Source organism: Buteo buteo, chromosome 22, assembly GCF_964188355.1.
Source record: "Buteo buteo chromosome 22, bButBut1.hap1.1, whole genome shotgun sequence".
Taxonomy (NCBI): Eukaryota; Metazoa; Chordata; class Aves; order Accipitriformes; family Accipitridae; genus Buteo; species Buteo buteo.
The window spans coordinates 16,274,552-16,292,537 of NC_134192.1; the positions used below are offsets into that span (position 1 = coordinate 16,274,552).

Consider the following 17,986-nt stretch of genomic DNA (forward strand, 5'->3'; position numbering starts at 1 on the left):
TATTGCTATAGACAAGTTCAGTAGATACTTCCCATAATAATTAGCCAGAGCCGAGCAAAATCTCAGTTCTGTGATGCTCTCACGCACAGTTACTTTGGATGCTGTCTCCGTTCAGCGTGCCAAAAGCTTTGAGGCTTCCACAATCAATCAAGTGACCAAAGTCAGTCACTCATGACTAGGAAAAAGCACATTTCTCCTTTCTCACCACAGATGCCAAGTGGCTGAGACAATCCCCTTCTTTCTGCCACCACCATCAGCCCATTCCGCCAACCTCCCAAGCAGCAAATCCAGAGCACTCAAAGCATCGGCTGTGCCTGCACCTTCCCCCTTCCTTCTCCTGAGATTTCCAGATGCCGCAGTGGTGAGTGGCACTGGTGGAACAGGAGACAAGCAGGAAAGGGGGTGTACAGAACATGTACCCCAATGGGACTCAGGGAGGAAAAAAACCAAAACCCTCTCCCCGCACCCAGAGATTTGTGTTCCTCTAGGGCAAGGAAGGACCAAAGGAGGAGAGGGAGATCCATTTAGCTACTTACTTCACATAAGGAGCACGGGCTACCACTACAAAGCAACTCAAGTTTGGGGGACCTACATGCTCATAGACAGGAAAGCACCATTGTGTTAAAGAAAAATAAAAAATAAAATTAAAAAAAAAAATCACAACAGTCATCCTGAGTATTTCTGCTGCTCCAGTGCAGGATCCACCCTCCAAGCCTGCAATTCCCAAAGAAAACATAGGTAGACTGGTGATGGGATTAAGGGCAGAGGCTGGAGGATGAATGCTGCAGGCAACTACGTTCTCCACACACACACCATCCAGGCTGATCCCATCACATCATACCACGGTGATACTCTGTACCTAGTGCTGAGCAGTAAGAGATCCAGCACAGAGCATCCTCCAGACTGTCAAAGGCTCAACTTCGAAACAAAAGAAAAGGCCCCTACAGAAGAGCCCAGCTAATCAGCAAGCTGACAAGCAGCCTCTCCATGCCCCTCAAGGCAAACCTCTGTGCAAACTAATCACACACAGGTGCAACTTAAAAAGTTTGCTGGAACAAGGACCACTCATTTGGCTGCTGCCAGACAAGGCTACACAGCCCAAAGACAGCAACTACAGACTGCATTATGCAGCTGCCAAGCAGTTCAGATCACTCTTACAGCAGGTCTCACTTTTTAATCACCTTGATTATAAATGGAGGAATTCCCACCCTGATCGAGCCAAGCCTCACTTGAGGAAACTGTCCTCTGCTCCCGACCAAATCCTGCTCTCTGCCCTGACAATGCTCCTCAAATGGGCTTTGCGCTCCCCCGAGTCGCTGCGCCCTCTCTCAGGATCCGCACACCAGGGCTGTGCCCTTCCTTCCCTCCCCACCAGTGCTAACCCAGCACACACCACCTGGGACAGTCCGGCCTCCCCCCAAAAACCCCAGGCCAGGAACAGCCAGGCTGGCCCCGCTCAGAGCCAGCAAGGCTCCTCTGCTCAGACCCCCTCATCCCACACCTACTGCTGCTCTGAAAGAAGCTATTATCTGTCCAGAAAATGCTTAGATTAGCGTCTGTTACTGGCATTAGGAATAGGTGCTAATTAACTAGTTGTCAGCTGAATGTTGCTAAATCGAGAACGCAAAATAAAATTAAAGACAGGGTATTACAGTGGGCACAAAGACTTGAAGGGACTATTGTTCACTTAAGAATTTCTTCTCTTCCTGTATTTTTAAACATTTAGAAGTTGTCAAGACATTATTTGGGAGAACAACTGCAGCTATTAAGCAAGCTGTGTAATGAGGTTATTAAAAATATAACATCATTTTGAAGCCTTTGAGACAGTAGACCTCAACCTAACACAAAGTCATCACAGCTTCATTTTCCTCCCTCTCTCCTGGCTTCAATCCCAAGTCCCAAGTCCTAGCGACCTCTCAGAAGTCAGCTATGACGACGTACATGGTTTGCTGGATGAGAAACCCTCGCTCTGAACTCTTGGGCAGGTACACAAAACGCTTCTGTTTTGATGCGGAAAAGCATGTTTGGTAATCCAACAGGAAAAAAAAAAAAACCAAGCCAAAAGCTACAGACAAAAACTCAGCTCTCAAAACCTGGCACTCCCTTCTGCTTAAGGTGGTGGGTTCAGGACGAGGACTATCCCCATTTTCTGGGGGACATGACTAACCCTGAGCACAGACAGTCCTGTCTCGGGGGAAGGAAGGGAATCTGTGCCCCACAACTACAACTCTGCAGGCCAGACCCATCTGCGGGGGAAGAGAAAGGAAGATCAAGGGAAGCTGTTCAGCAAAAGACAGCACACGTTATGCAATTTCCATTTCTGCTGACAAACAACATATTTATAGAACAGGTAAAATAAACTACGTAGCCTGCAAGGCTCAGCATCCTGAAACCGGGAAGCTAATTGACCCAGAGGGCAAGGAATTGGTTCCTGATGTTTGCAAATGGGATGTCACAAAAATGAGACAATTAAATTTTAAAGCGGTAGGGAAAACAAAAGAGCAGGAATCACAATAGCCAAGACTCATAAAGAGCTGCTTCTTGGGTACAGGAAGATAATGACGCTAACCATTTTTCTACTAGATGGCAGTGTAGTGTCACACTATATAAAAGGAATTCTAGAAAGAAATTGCTTTCTATTTCAAGTGAATCTGTGCTTAGACCTGACTTCAGTTAGCATGATATATAACAGTACCCTCATTGTAAGGGGACCTGCCATAAGTCTAACAGTCCAATAGGAGTGATACCCTAGCTTCTTATTTCCCAGGGAAGCGATGTGAAAAGACGCTAAAACCCTGAGCTGTTCTGCTACACGGTACAGCTGCGTGCACAGCCACGGACAAGCTACTCAGCCTGTTACAACTGAAGGTAGGCTGTAAGCAAACAGCTCCAGGAGCAGAGGAAGCAGGTCCTCGCTGCTTAGGAGCGGCCGCCAGCTGGGCTTTTGAAAGGCAAGGGCAGCATTCAGGCAACCACCTAGCTACGGTGGGGCGAGGTGAGCAACTTCAAAGGCGCAGGGATGAAGAGAGCAGCGTCGCTAAAATTCAAAACGTAAACACAGAATAATCAAGGTTAAGGCTAAAGGACAATGCAAATATTTGGAGGTAATTGAGCCATAAGAGTAACGTTTACTTTGCAAGGCCGCCATCCGCATAAGCTAAACTTCAGACGTACCAAGACAGAGCGGCTCAATGAGCACTCTCAAAGCCACCGGGAGCCCCAGCGCGCGCACCCGGGGAGCTCAGTACGACGAGGCGATTTGCCGGAGATGGGAAAAGCTTTGGGGCAAGACTGGAGGCAGCCGGAGGACCCTCGTGTCTTTGCGTCAGCCGCGGAAGAGCCGCACCGGGCGCTCCCCGGGCCGTGGGGCTGCGGGGCCTGTCGGCGCGTCACCGTGCGGGGATGCTCAGGGCTGCTGAGGACCGGGCTCTGTCAACTCCCGGGTTTTCCCCACCGGCACTTCGGATCGCGACAGCCCACGGGACGTCATTTAAACCACCTCACCGGCAGCACAGCGGGGGGGGTCAGGGTTTTGTTTGCTCGGCGGAGCCCAAGGCTCACAGCACCCACCGCCGCAGCCCCGGGCCGGTTTGTCTGCCGGAGCCCTCGCTGCACCCCGCTCCGTGCCGGGGTGCTGGGTACCCCCCCCTACTCCCCACCACCACCACCACCTCCCCCCGGGGGGCATCCCCGCCACGTCGGCGCCCAGCGGGTCCGTCGGCCATCCCGGTGGAGGGGGGGGGGGTCCGGGGGAAGGCCTCACCTGGAGGGCCGGAGCCGCACCTCCTTCTTGCTGTCCACCACGGAGGGGACGCAGTTGGTGAGCTCGGTCCAGTCGGCGTGCAGCCCGCAGCTCCAGCCGGTGGAGAAGCGGGAGAAGAGCCAGGTCTCCCGCTTGCCGGGCCGGTGGCAGGTGCACTTCTTCTGCCCGGCGCGGCACTCGCAGGGCTGCTCCAGCTGGATGTTGCGGACCAGGTGCCGGCCGAAGGTGGTGCCGCCCGTCTTCTGGATGTGCAGGAAGACGATCAGGTCGTCCCCCTTGATGTTGAAGTCCACCCGCCGCAGCAAGTCGCCGGCGGAGAAATTGAACCGGGGCACGAAACGCGCCGGCGTCTCGTCCTCCGCCCGGTACGGGTCGGCGGCGGCGGCGGGGCTGAGGGCGCGGAGCCGCAGGAGCTGGCACTCGGTGCCCGGGCAGACGTACTGCAGCACGATCACGGCGAAGAGGAAGAGCATCACCAGCGCCAGCAGCACCTTGTGGGACCGGTCCTCCATCGTCGCCGGGACCGCCGCGCATCGCCGCCGCCGCTCACAGCCGCCGCCGCAGCCCCCGCCGCCGCCGCCGCCGCGGGGGGCCGCCCCGGCCGCGCTCCGCCGCCATCGCCCCGCCGCCGCCGCCGCCGCCGGCCCTTCCCGGCAGCCCCCGCGCCGCCCCCGCCCCGCCCCGGCACCGCCCCGGGACACGCCCCCTCCCGCGGCACCGCCCCCGCCGTGGCCGCGCCGAGCCCGGCACCGGGGAGAGTCTCCGCCGGGCTGCGCGGTGCAGAGCCGCGGTCGGGCGGTGGGCGAGCCGTGCTCCGAGCGTGGCCCGCCACCGAGCCGCCCCACGGGGGCTCGGCGCCGCTGCGGCGGCGGCGGCGGACCGCGCGGCAGACGGAGGAGTGCCGCCCCCTCGGGAGTCCACGCGTGGCCCCGTAACCCTTCGCACCCCGCGGCGGCGGCTGCCGGTCCGGCAGGGAACACCCGAGTTAACGGCAGCGGCGCGGCACGTCCCCGCAGTGCCACCGTCCAGCCCGCCTGTAAAGCTCTGCTTTCCCCCCACGCCGCCCACTAACACGCGGGGCTTGGCGGGGAGCGGTTGAGCGCATCGGCCGTCTGTCTTGACGCCCCGAGTGGATTCCGGTAGCAAACACATGCGCTGTCTGTGCCGGCGTGTTTTGAAACCCCTCTGCACAACGAGAGCATTCGTAAAGGAAACGATAATGACGAGGACTCTGCGGGTTGCTCTCTGATTAAAGTCCTTTGTATGCTTATACGCAAATGGCGTTCAGCCCTCCAGCTCCGGGCGCGTCGTCAGTGGGGCCTAGCGGACGGGAGCACACGGGTGCTCGCCCCGGCCGGGCTGCGAGCGTGGCTGCAGAGCCGCTCTTCGCCACGGACCGTTCTGCAGGGACACCCACCCGCCGCCTGCAAACGCCCGCCAGGGCCAGGGAGCCCAGCACAGCAAGCGAGTCTGGGCTTTTTCTTTCCCTCTTGGGTGCAACCGGTGTCGTGGCAATTAATGTCTGGGAGAACTGCAGCCTTGCGAGTGACTTAGAAAAAGCAAATGAAAAATGAGGCTTCTGGCTAAAGGAGGTGTTCGCCCCATCCCTGGTGTCCTTCTGTCCTTCCAAGGAAAAGCAGCCAGGGCAGGACCTGGGGTTTGGCTGCCCCCAGTTTAACTGATGTGCTCCGATGTTTAACTGGTGGGCTCAGCTGCAGATGTTACACAGAGGTGCTGCATCTTGCAACGCTCCTTCCCTCTCAAAACCCCATGATTTTAGGCAGGGCTGGAAATGTCTGAGCTTCTCCTTCCCCTCCCGAGTAGGCGGAGGGAGCAGTCCTTCCCACCGCGGCACCTCGGCTTTCACTCTCCTGTTGCCTGTGATGCTCCTGTTTCTCTGCCTGGCCACTCAGCTGAGAGCTGACTTTTCTCATATGCACAGCAGACAGCAAAGAAAATAATTTGAAAACACTCTCCCAGACCTTTATCCATCATTAAAAAAAAAAAAAAAAGGCCTGCCTCCTTTCTCCTCCTCTCACAGCAATTCACTTTAAGTAATTTCACCAGGTACATGCGGTGTTTGGAGGGGTTGTCTTTATGGTTTTCATCCTTGAGCAACCCATCCTGTCTTTCCTATTTTTCTTCAGTTGTCTCTAATATTTTGAAAACAGTTACACTCACAATAATAGGCAATTTTATCACAAAGATTCTAGGCATGAGAACTACTGAGTTAATTTGCTTCTGTTTATATCTGTATCTCCAAAATGAATGGATTGCACCATTTAATGAAAACGCTGTGTTCTGAAATTCAAGCCTTAAAATTATAAAGATGTTTCAGTGCTTTATATCCATCACTCTCTCACAGTTGTTTATACAAAAAAAGCCCGTTTGCCTCCAGCTTTATTTATTTTACATTATGAAATAACAAAGATGTGTGCTGGGTTAAAACCGATCCTGAATGCTAATACATGAGAATTAAAAGGAGAGAATAATGATGGCCTAATGTCTACACTAAATTAATATATACTATAAAAGATATGATGCATACTGGGTTGGTGTTCCCAGCAGAGCCATTATTTTGGAATGGGCTAAACAAACAATGATCATCCTTTCACTGATGAGTGATGGTCTCCAGTCTGCTGCCTTCTCACCCACAGTATGTAAATGATGCTCCCTAGCTTTGATCCAGGGACACAAAACATTTGCTTAGGCACTAAAGAAATGAAAATTGCCCCGAACCAGATAAAAGTAGGACAGAACAGAGCTGATAAGGTTTTACAGCACGGGCAAGTTTCGACTGCTGGCACAGCAACTGGTTTAAGTTAAGAGGTGAAGCAAAAATACCGAGCGCCTAGTGATGCCAGTGGAAAAAAAAATCTCTGCCTTCTTCCCGGCACGCGGTATCCCCCCAGTCCCCAAAGACACGGTCCCTATTCCCGCTCCCCACACACCACCCTTGTCCTCCGCTGCTACAGGGGGTCCCCCCACCTCCATATGTGCGTGCATGGCTGTGCCCAGACGAGCACACGGGTAAGGCCAGTGCTCCTCTTCTCTCCTGCCTACAAGCATCCTCTCCCGCTGGCTGGTCCCTTTGGCCCCCCCACCCCAGCAGCAGCTGCGCCCCCCAGCACAGCCTCCCCCAGTGCCTCCAGTCCCAGCCCCCTTCCTGCTGCTGCAGATGCGACAGCAGGGTCAAGCTGAGCTGGTGCAGGATCTCATCTTGGGCTGACCCCCCCCTTACTTACACATGGAAAGCGGTCAGAGAGGCGTGGGTTTTGTGTGCAAAGGCACCAGGTATTTGCCCAGAGACAGATCAATACAACGCCTTGTGCCTCAAGCCCTAAATTGATTTTTTGCAGCTTCAGGAAACTATTGTTAGCTCTTTGTGCGGGACTGATCATCACATCCCTGTATATTTTCTGAAGACCTTTGTTTCCACAGCATCTGAATTTCACCTCTGCATTTGGCTGGCAAATGGTGACTGCTTGGCCCTAACAAAAGAAAACACACATCAGCTTTGAGGTAAGCGGGCTGTCAGTGTGTAAAATTGAGCTTTATTAGGCATTAATGCCTCCAGCTTATTGAAAGGATCGAGGTTTCATGTCAGTTCAACCAGAGTAGCTCGAGCGCCACTGCTGCAGCAGGCAGCTGTGAACCCCCTGGGCAGAGAGGCAGGACTGGGCTGGGGTAACCCCGACTGCTGGGGTACCCGCAGCTGCTGGGAGGATGAGGTCTTCTTCAAATCAGAGGGGAAACTATATTTGCACAATAGCGCAATTAGAATAACTTGATTAAAAGAAATGCAAACGAGCCATTAACTTTGCTTTGCTAAATCTCCTTGTAATGTGATTCTTCTTACAGTACCTGTGCAGGAAGGGGGAGAAGATAAATGAAATCACTACAGAAAAGCCTCTCGTGTCATAAAAATAGCATATTTATTAAAATAACAAACACAACCATTACCAGCCCAACTGCTGCAGCTCTCTTTTATGGAATTGTCTCTCCCAGCTGGAGCGGCTGATGGCTGAACAGATTTGTGGCCAGAGCATTCAAAACCACTCTTCCCATCGTGGGTCCTCAACGTCATGGAGCGGATGCTCCAGCCTTGTCCTCCCGTGCCCCAGCAGGACCGCTCCCCCCACTGCTTCTGTAAGACATGTGCAAACCCAGTACTTTGATAGTTTTACTTCTCTGTTGAGGCTGGGTAAAACTGGATTATGGAGCCAAAAGATATCACTGGGGGACAGACAGCCAGACAGCATGAAGACACCACCCTGTTCCCTGAAGAAACAGGACTTAGAAAGAGTGGAAAAGCACAGAGCAATGAGATGGTCATTGCACAGGAGGAGACGCAGGGCCAAGAGCAAGGAAGCAGCCAGCAAAGGACCAAAGAAATGCTGTGGTGGGAGAGGGACAGAAACTCTGCTAGCACCTCACAGAATAAGGCCCTTATCTAGAGAAAGGGTATGCAAATGAGCAAAGGCATGGAGCAGCAGGGTGATGAGTAAAACTAATTAGAAAATGAAGCTTGATTATTCATGGACTTGACATATCAGAGAGCAGCTAATCAAAGGAATAATACAAGTTTGCATATTCTTTGTAATGTGGGCATCAAAGCCTTGCTTCTTGTCACTATGGCATCACCGCTGCTCATTCCTAAAACCAGGAACACTTGATGCAAGCATGACGTCTCGCTCTGGATCACGCGATGGGTCTTGGAGAGCCTGAGGTGTCCAAAAGCACCTCTGTTTTTTCCAGCTGTTGAACTGATCTAGCAGTTATCTCTACCTATAGATCTTGCCTTCCTGAATACAAACATTGCCCAAAGCACTTTGGGTGTGTGGGAAACTGGGCAGCCTTTAAAAGCTTGACACAAAGACCTGGAAACTCAGGGAACCCACCTTGCAAGATAATTGCAAGAGATTGCAAGATAATCCCTTATGGTTTCATTTTGCTGCTGACTGATCGCTAAATAAACTTTGTAGAACTCACACGTGGGAAGATGAACTTGGTGGGAGGTATTTGCACAGTACTTGCTGGGTGCAGGAAGCTTTCTTTCAGAAGTACCTTCTTCCCAACACACAGCATCAGAAACCATCCATTAGAGCAAACCTTGGATTTTCACCATCAGTTGGAGCCAGACAAAAGGCAGGCTAGCTTTCAAGTTACAAGGTACCAGTAGCATTTCCATTTCGCAAATAGATCTCGGTCCTGTGAAAGCTTTTACAGGAGGACCTGATGTGGGGCTGGCATCTGGACATGTACCAAGCTTCTGGGCAACAGTCAGAGAGTGAATAAATGATACTGTCCCATCACCACTGATTCTTATCCCAGCATGAAATTGGCTGAGAAACTGCTGAAACATCAAATTCTCTTTTGATGAGGGCAGCCTGGGACAACTCCAGGGAACAGCATCCATGGGGATGAAAGGGCTCTTTCAAGTATGCCTCTGAATCAGTGGGAAAAGCGAGAAGTTGGGACCGCTCTTGCCACTGTTTGCTTGTCTGAATAATTACAGTGATGGGTATATTAATACCATCTGGCGTTAGAGCCAAAGAGCAACCAGGCATTGAAAGAGATTACTGGTGAGGTGTGTGAAGCACCCTTTTGGAGGTGCTTATGAGCAGATTAGGAGGAATTAGAAAGGGTGCGAGCCAGCAAAGCCCAGGGCTGCAGGCCAGATGGTCCAAGGGACATTTGGTGCCCACTTCCAAGGTATATAATGCAAACCTGGTGTATCTATCTGACCTACTTCACAACAAAACCTGCAGCATGTGCCCGATTAAGGTAGGTAAGAGACTAACTCTGATAATGTAGAGTGGTCTTCAGCAGTGGTTTCATGCTGGAGAGAAAGGTTGTGAAAGGACGCGTACAAATATTTGTTGCATCTTCCTAAACCCAAGGGGGAAATTATTTCACATGGCCCTGAAAGGAACAGTGGGAAAAGACACAGTATTACCTAATGCTATCTCAATAGGTAGTCCCCTGTGGAGTAAATACAGTGGTCCAAAGGCATTCAAGAAATCTGAAAGGTGAAATTTGCCTTTCACAGTGAAATTATTCCAGTTTAATCACACTGGTTTTGAAATAGATTTAGGTAAACTGGTACCACCCTTTTGTCTGGACACTCTTCAGTCCTGGAGTAGTTGTATCGATGTAACTTAATTTGGTGTCATTCTGTGCACAGACTGCATCTCAGATGCTGTATAAATATTTGCTTATTGAAATTGATGCTGAATTTGGGCAACAGAGTCTTGTGGGATTAACCTGTGTGAGAGGGGAATCAGCTACAGGAGCAAAAAAAAGATTGCAGGAAGACATCTTCAATTTCCACAGATGAGTACATGCAATTACCTAATTTGTAAAGTGAATGAAAGAATAAATGAAGGTGAAGCAAGAAGAACCCCAAGCATTACCAAATAACAATAAAAAAAGAAGCTTTGAGGCCAGCTTCTTCCCAGAGCCTCCCGAGCAGCAGGGCTGATGAATCTTCAGGGACTCATCTTGTAGTCCAGTGAAACAAAGAAACGTTCATTTCACAGTGAGATTTTGCAAAAGCAGATTTACCAGGGATAGCAAATAAATAATTCGCAGTTTCTGAAGACATGAAGATAAATTTTCTTTCCTGTATTTCAAATCTAGTTCTGCCAGTTGCAAAAGGCCTACAGCAAACATCCCCCTACAAAATAAAAATGAGGGACAAAGCAAGAGTTTCACTTTCCAGTTATGTGTAAAAGGACTCCTAAAAAAGAAAAAGCTCACCTTTCTCTGTAGCCCCCTCCTCCGCTGCCACAAATCCACAGGGAAACACAATATTTGTGTTATATTATACTGAAACATCTAGAATAAGAAAACAAAAATCAACGTGTAAAATCTAGATGTCACCACAACAGAATTTAGTAGACAATCCCCAGCTGGGCTGGATGTAAATAAAGAATATTGAGCACAGCAATTTCTTGTTATTTCTGGAAAAAAACTTAGGGTTTGTAGCATTACAACACTTTGCAATAACTGAAAGAAAAGCAGGGCAGTATGATTTTTATACCTCCTGATGCTAAATTCTAGCCATTGGGTCATGTGGCTTGGGGCCAGGCTTTCCCAGGGCGCTCATGGCCAGCCCTGCATTTGCATTACTAAAGGCACAGGCTGCTCTCTGAATCCCCGCTTTGTGGGAGATGCTGCCAGTCCTGCATGTGCCTTAGCTGCCACTTCGCCAGATTAAAATAGTAGCAGCTATTTTAATCCGCTGCTGGAATACATCTGAAGAAATTCCTTGCGATCCCTTTCTTCTCTCCCCAGCTGACACAGAGCCGCGTGGCAGGGAGCGCACGTGTGGTTAGCGTGCCCTGGCCGGATCCATCCTTGCCTCGGACGGGAGAGGTGGATGTGGGGGTACCCGCTCCTTGCTGCGAGCACGCCTTTGGCTGGTGAGGACCGAGCAGCACGGACCGGCCCCGTCGTTGTCCGAGCCTCCTGCTCAGCGCCTTGGAGTAGGTTTGGGGTGCTGCAGGTCCCTGGAAGGGATGGCTGGGGACCAGCAGAAGCCCCACTGCAGCCTCGGCATCCCCTCACCCATCTGATGCCAACGAGAGCTCTTCATCCTCCGGGCTGAGAGCTGCGTAGTCAAACATTTGCCATGCGGATTGTAGAATCTAGTCCAACACTGCTTAAGTAAGAGAAGCTAACAGAGGAACTCTTCTTTGTCTTGAACCTTTGTGAACTGCTGATTAATCTAATCAGAAAGTGAGTCAGCAGAGAAGGTTAATGCTTTTGTTCCTGCCCTGTCACGGGTGGCAGGGTCCGCTGCTGTTGTGTGTCCACTCTGTTATACACAGATGTTGTGCATGCACTAGATTACTGTGGCAAAAATTACCTGTGCAAAGAGATGGTAAAGACAGCTATTATTTTAACGCACGGGGCTGATTCCACTCCTTTTCCTGCTCATCTTTCCCTATTAAAGATAAGCAACACATAACAATATGGTCCTACACCCTGAGGGGTGTATGACAGCAGCACCTCTCAGCATCAAAATTCAGCAGATCTCCTACAAGGAAATGCATCCTCCAACTGTGCAGAGCTTTTACGGACCTGCCTAGGTCCCAAGCGATATTTTTATATAGCAGTGGTAAATTCTTGCAGTTGTTTGTGTCTGAAAATACTCTGGAACAAATTGATACATTTCTATACACTCTTCCAACCGGCCCAATTGATGCCTGCTCATATTTTTCGAGGGCTGATCCCGGACAGCTTCATACTCAATGTCCTGCCTCAGAGAAGGCGCTCCCAAAGAGGAGTCTGCTGCAGCCATCCCTGCGGGAGAACCTTGTTGCAGGACAGGTTCTCCCTGAGACTGTCCAACCCAGGATTACTCACCCTGCCCCATAGGACTTTCACCAAAATGCATTTCCCCAACCGATCTGTGCCTTTACACATTCTTGGGAGCAACCCACCGACTAAAAGATTAATGCACGCATTGGGTTATAAACTGTCATGTCTTTGCTTGCAGTCCCTCCCTAGCAAAAATCTCTTGGCCAAGGAGACTATCTCCGCTTGCCACCAGCTGTTGGACCAGCTCTGTTGGTTTACGTGAGCCAAAGAGTTCCAGCAGCTCCCTCTAATTCTGAATTTTCGAGACGCTCTGGATAAATTAATCTGCCAGAGACCTGGGCCTGCCAATGGGAGGCTGTGACACTATGCAGAACACTGTAACAACCAGAAGAAAAATAACTTATCAAAAATATTATTTTCTTTCATGCAAAGAATCAAACTTTAAATGATCCCATCTGTCACTTTCATCTGCACCCTGTTCCATTGGCTGGATTTTGCTCATTAAGATAAATTCCAAGCCAGTGGATCATTTTTACCTTCAGGGCTTTGATGAAATGTAGTGTTTGGGACTTCCTCCCCTCCTCCATTTTTGACAGCTGTGACAGAGGAATAAGTGTATTTCTCTTATGCTGCTTTGCAATTGTATGGAATGTCTTTGACCTTCCAAAAGGGAAAAACGCTGCATTCAAATTCCTCCTCCTTTCCCCCATGGGACTAGGAACTGGCCAAGCCCCTCCAATAAAAGTTTCCCATTCGACCTTGCGTCGTAAAACCCTCTTTTCTTTATTACTCCCTCTCCTCAAAGCTTCCCCAGCAAACCTCTAGCCCTTTCAAGATGTGGGCTGGAGAGCTTCTGTGTTGTGCAAATGGTTCAAACATCTTTGTTTCTTCCCCGAAAAGACATAAAAAGAGATTTGTTGGATTCCTTACCTCATAACCAAACACAACTGTATACCGTGCACTTTGCATGTTATGGCTCCCCACGCTTTCAGCCCCAATGACTTATTTTACTGTAAGTGTAATTATGCATTGGAGTGGTTTCATGAGGGATGTGATAAATCATCCGCCCCTTAAAGTCTTTAAATCCAGACTCGGTGTTTTCAGTAGGGTCCTGCTCCATGCCTGGAGCACACAGAGGCTCTCAGTGCATTTACAGGAGGGTATATAATCACATGGTCATGGTCAGCCATGGTATTGAGGAATTAGGGGATGGGCGGGATGGCCTTTGTCATGCAGGATGTAGGATTAGTTGGATTTAATGGTCTGTTTTGGCCTTTAAATCTATGAATAGGGAAAAGGAAAGAGAAAAAACAAAAAAGAACAAAAGTCCCTATTATAGCCAGCATGTTTCCGCCTTCTGAAAGCTGAGTGAGAGGGACTGCAGGCAGCTGGGGCTGGAAATGAGTGCTGGGGAAAACCAAGGGCACCCCTGTGCACTGGCCCCTGCACCCAGAGCCCCCACAACCCCCCCAAACAGCCTCTTGCAAGCAAACCCGGGAGCCCAAACCCACTGGGATTTGCTGACGTCTTGCAGAAAACAGCAGACACGAGGACATGCACAATGCTTAACTGATTTTCAATTTTTTTTTCGCCCCTTGAGGTCATTTTAGGTGTCCCAGAACTAGAAATCTAATGCTTTTTCTTTTTCTAAATTAAGCTAATTAAAATTTTAATCTAGTGGACATTATTTTATTGCATAATTAGAAGAACTTATAGTGCAATGGTTTGGTTGGTACCAATCCTTTTTGCTTTAAATCGTGTTTCATTAATTGAACAGAGTTTAGATAGGTGCTTACAAGGTAATAAGCTAACTATCTGTTCTTAACACAATACTCCATTTTCCCTTGCCACTGTACCTGCTCTGAGCCTGCATGCTTTATGCTATAATAGTTTTCCTTTAGTGAAGCGTGGGCAATTACACCTGTGATCCACATGGGAATTTTGGGGACTACGGGCACTCCTCATAGACACCGGTGCAGACTGACTCCACATAGCAAACACAAAGGATCCTCTTTGGAAAAGGGCAAATCCAAACTCTACCCACCGACTGGCCGATATCATCTGCTTAACCATGGGTTATTGCATAATTAATTACTCCCAGGTCTTTATTAAGTCCCAAAGAATCTTTCTATACACTAGCCTGGTATTACTCTGCCATACATTTTAAAGAGATTACTGTTAATTAATTTAACTTGTCTGCATACCTAAAACTCAGCTAAACCCTCTATTGTGCCATCTGCCGTCATTTCAGATGTGTAGGACTTCCAAACTCCCATAGAAATAGAAACGGATTAAAACCATCTACTCAGATGTAAAACAATTTAAGAGATAAGTTGCTTTTCAACCCCTCCCGCAATGCCCTGTGCAGAGCGGGACTGGGGAGCAGAGCCCTTCCCGCAGGTTATCCATCCCACCGGGAGTCAACTTCCCTGCGGGACTATTGACCCGGTACTTTCCAAAGACACTAAATTCCCTGAAAGCGTAAATAAAACGTTAAACCACAATTTATCTACTCCTGGGGCTAAGACACCCGCACCGGTGAACGTAAATCACTCAGAACAGTTATGATCTACTGACACATTTCCTTCCTAAAATAGGAGCCCGACACACGTAAATCCTCACAAAAGCTTCTCCGGAGCAGAGCTGAGCAGCGGCACAACCGACACGGAGGGCTGGGCTGGCACCCCTTCCCATAGTCCGTGCTGTGCATGTGGGGGCACGAAGGATGCTTGCCAAAAACAGGGTGCCATCCCCATCTCGTTCACCTCAGCACGTTGCCATCCCCGGATACCGTCACCAAATCTGCACAGGAACCTGAGCAACTCGTAAGACTGATGAGCCCATGGATATGTTGAGGGCTCTTGCTGCTGCCACAAACAAAACTGTAAATAATTATGTTAATAATGAGCCAGACCTTCCAGTTGGCCAAGTCACAGTAGCTGGAGTATTTTTTGTCAGTAAACAATTTCAAGGAAAAAAAAAAAGCAAGCAAATTTTGTCAAAAAAACCCAGCTCCCTGCAGCAAGCATCCCTTGGATAAAAATTGCTATTTTTTCCATAAGAAAAGCAGAAAACAATTCAGGTATAAGAACTCTTGGTTTTATGCAAAATATACAGAAAAATCCTCACAAGAGGGTTTGAAAACACTGTTCATTTCTCAGGTAGCAGCTTCTTCTGAAAATATGGAGATTTTTAGTAGAAGGTTGCAACTAAGGCCAAAAAAAAAAAAAAAGGGCAATTTCCACCCAGCTGTATTGTCAGATCCCCTTCATGAGCTGGTTTGGGATTAACAGTATGACAGCAGCCCTGTGAGCTAGCAGAGAGCCATTTGAGTCTGTTGGGAGGTGGAACTCACACCGTGGAAGTGAGCCATAAGGTGCAGCGTGCCCAGAGCAAGCCTGCAGCTTGCCGCGCTGATTTAGGCAGGGAGCGTTGCTGGAAGCTGGGGAAGACCCAAAGAGCTGCCATCTCATAAAGCTGAGCTCAGACGCTCACCTGCTCTTTCAGGTCCTGTTTAGAAATCAGCACGAAATTGCTCCACAGCTCCAAAATAGACAGCACTTAAGCAGAATCCATTTCCTAACCAATAATTCATTTCCAGAGTAGTCAGTAACTCAGCACAAGGTGAGTCCCAGCAGCCCTCTCTGGCTTTAATTTGCACACTGGTTTTGTTCAGGATGCGGTCCCTGCATTGCCACCTTTCCAACACTGGCATTTTCCAGGCTGGCAGCCAAAGGGCTGCTTAGGCAGACATTCATGCAGACAGATAGCTAAAGCCGGTTGTATTACATTTGCTCTGAGAGGGGCAGGATGGAGAGCAGTGGTTTGCATCTCAGCAAGGGGACTGAGCCAACGCATCGCGCGGACGTCGAGTTTGTTTGGAAGGAGCGTACTGTCATGCTCGTGGCAGGGAATTGTCTCTGCCGATACCAGACCCTCCACCTCCTTGCCACCATTGCCTGTAGCGGTGTGTCTCTCAATAAAGGGATGACGGATCAGTCTGCACTTTCTTGACAGTCGAAAGCCAAGGTGTATTTGCTATGAAGGGAAGGGTTCACACCCCATCGTGTCACCTTTCTTGAATACCCTTTCAGGGGTACTGAAGCATGGGATTGCAGTGTTGGTGGGGAGGGATCTCCATGGCCTCTTATCCAACCTTCCCCTCAGAGCAGGGGTATCACCAGCACTAAATGAGCTTGGCCATGGCTTTGTCTTGCCACGGTGTGAAAAACTCCCAGGACGCGGATGCCACAACCCCGCTGGGTGACCAGGGATGCATGTCTCTCACGGGGAAGAAGTCTTTCCAGATGCCCGGTTTGAGCCTCCCAAGCCGGTGTTGTGCCTTGTAAGATCATTTGCCTTTACCAAGAAGAGTTCGGCTCCATCATTTCTGCAGGTAGCTGTAGGCTGCTATTAACTTACCCCTTCACCAGTCTAAACCAGCCCCGGCCCATCAGCCAGAGCCTTGCAGGGCAGGCATCCCAAGGCCCTGAACATCTCCATAGCTCTCCTCTCCAGTTTCTCCAGTTAAACTGGGATCAGCCAGATCTGGTAGTACAGGTCTAGGTCTTGCTCTGTACTTCACAACATACATCCCACTCCCTTGGAGCCAGCCAAGCAAACACTGCCCCAGGCCACCAGTGAGGGTGGCATGGGGATGTCCCACACATCTTCTCTGACAGCAGCGCTGAGGCACCTCAGTTAAGCGGGCAGAAAAGAGAAACCATTCAGTTATGATTTATCCCATTCACTGAGTTGTCTGAACGCTGCAGCTTGGGTAGGCATTAAAGCCACTGCGGTGTCAGTGGCTCAGCGGATGTTCACTATTTGGTGGCATCCAGCTATGCCCTAAAGCCTTCGCAGCCTCCAGCCTGGCTAAAGTCCTCCCTCTCTACTTAACCACTTAGTTTACGTGGCAAAACGACTCTCCCAAATGTTCTTGCGGCACACCAAACAGTCTTGCTGTCGGGCCTCAAATTTCAGTGTGATTGGTAATCAGTGCATCAGCCATCAGAAGTGGGTTATTAAAATATCTGTCATGATGAACAATGTAAAATAAATGCAGATAAATTGTATTACTCTGGGTCATTTAGTTTTAAGTGCAGCAGCCTCTGTGTTTTTTGCCACTTAAGTGATATGCAGCATGAAACAGCACAAATAAATACAGATGTAGAGAACATTAGATACACTTTGTAAGAGCAAATTATGCACGTTCACATTTCATTCTAGTTAGATCAAAATTAGATGGTTTTCCTCCATTATCTCAGTGGATACACTAAAAGCCAGTGATTTATGAAAGAAACCGGTGTGAATGCCATTATAATTGATTAACCTAAGAGACTGGTGACCTACTTATAGGTATATAAATATGATTATAATTGTGCAGTAAGTAATTGAATGTTCTGCAGGACTTCTTTATAATGTGACTGTAATGCATAAAAACAAGAGGGAGACAAAAGGTTTCAACCCTGTGCAATGCGCTGAGATCCTAGGAGAGGTGCTGAGTGCTTCCTGCTCCTGTCGAGGTGAATAGGTGTTGAGACCTTGTAGAATCAACCCCCTCCTGAACGGCAGCACATAAACAAACTATCATTTGGACAAAAGGCTCCAGATTACTTTGTGGCTGGGATAACTTTAGGCACACTGAGTAGATCTCATTGTCTGGGAGATGCTGCATGCAGAACCCTCCCGATTCATCACTACTGGAGCACCTTCTCAAGGACTTCCTTTGGGTCAAGAAAGGCACAGAGGCAGATCCAGACCAGAAACTGTGTAGCTAGAAAATGAAGCTATGGGTCCATATTTCTAAACCACCCCTTTGCAGTGGAACTCAGCCCTTCTGCAGCGGGTTTGGGAATCTGCCAAACCTCAGGTCTCTACCAGCTGTGACTGAGA

At 49.3% G+C, this 17,986-nt stretch overlaps 1 protein-coding gene across 1 annotated transcript in view; it reads right to left on the minus strand.

Moving 5' to 3' along the window:
* Positions 1-4,331, minus strand: part of HS6ST2 (heparan sulfate 6-O-sulfotransferase 2) — a 132,160-nt gene extending 127,829 nt beyond the window's left edge. Inside the window, exon 1 of the mRNA XM_075053794.1 lies at positions 3,764-4,331. Within this exon, the coding sequence (XP_074909895.1) occupies positions 3,764-4,275 (512 nt within the window). The 5' untranslated portion in view covers positions 4,276-4,331. The remainder of the gene's footprint in view (positions 1-3,763) is intronic.
* Between the last annotated feature and the right edge of the window lie 13,655 nt (positions 4,332-17,986).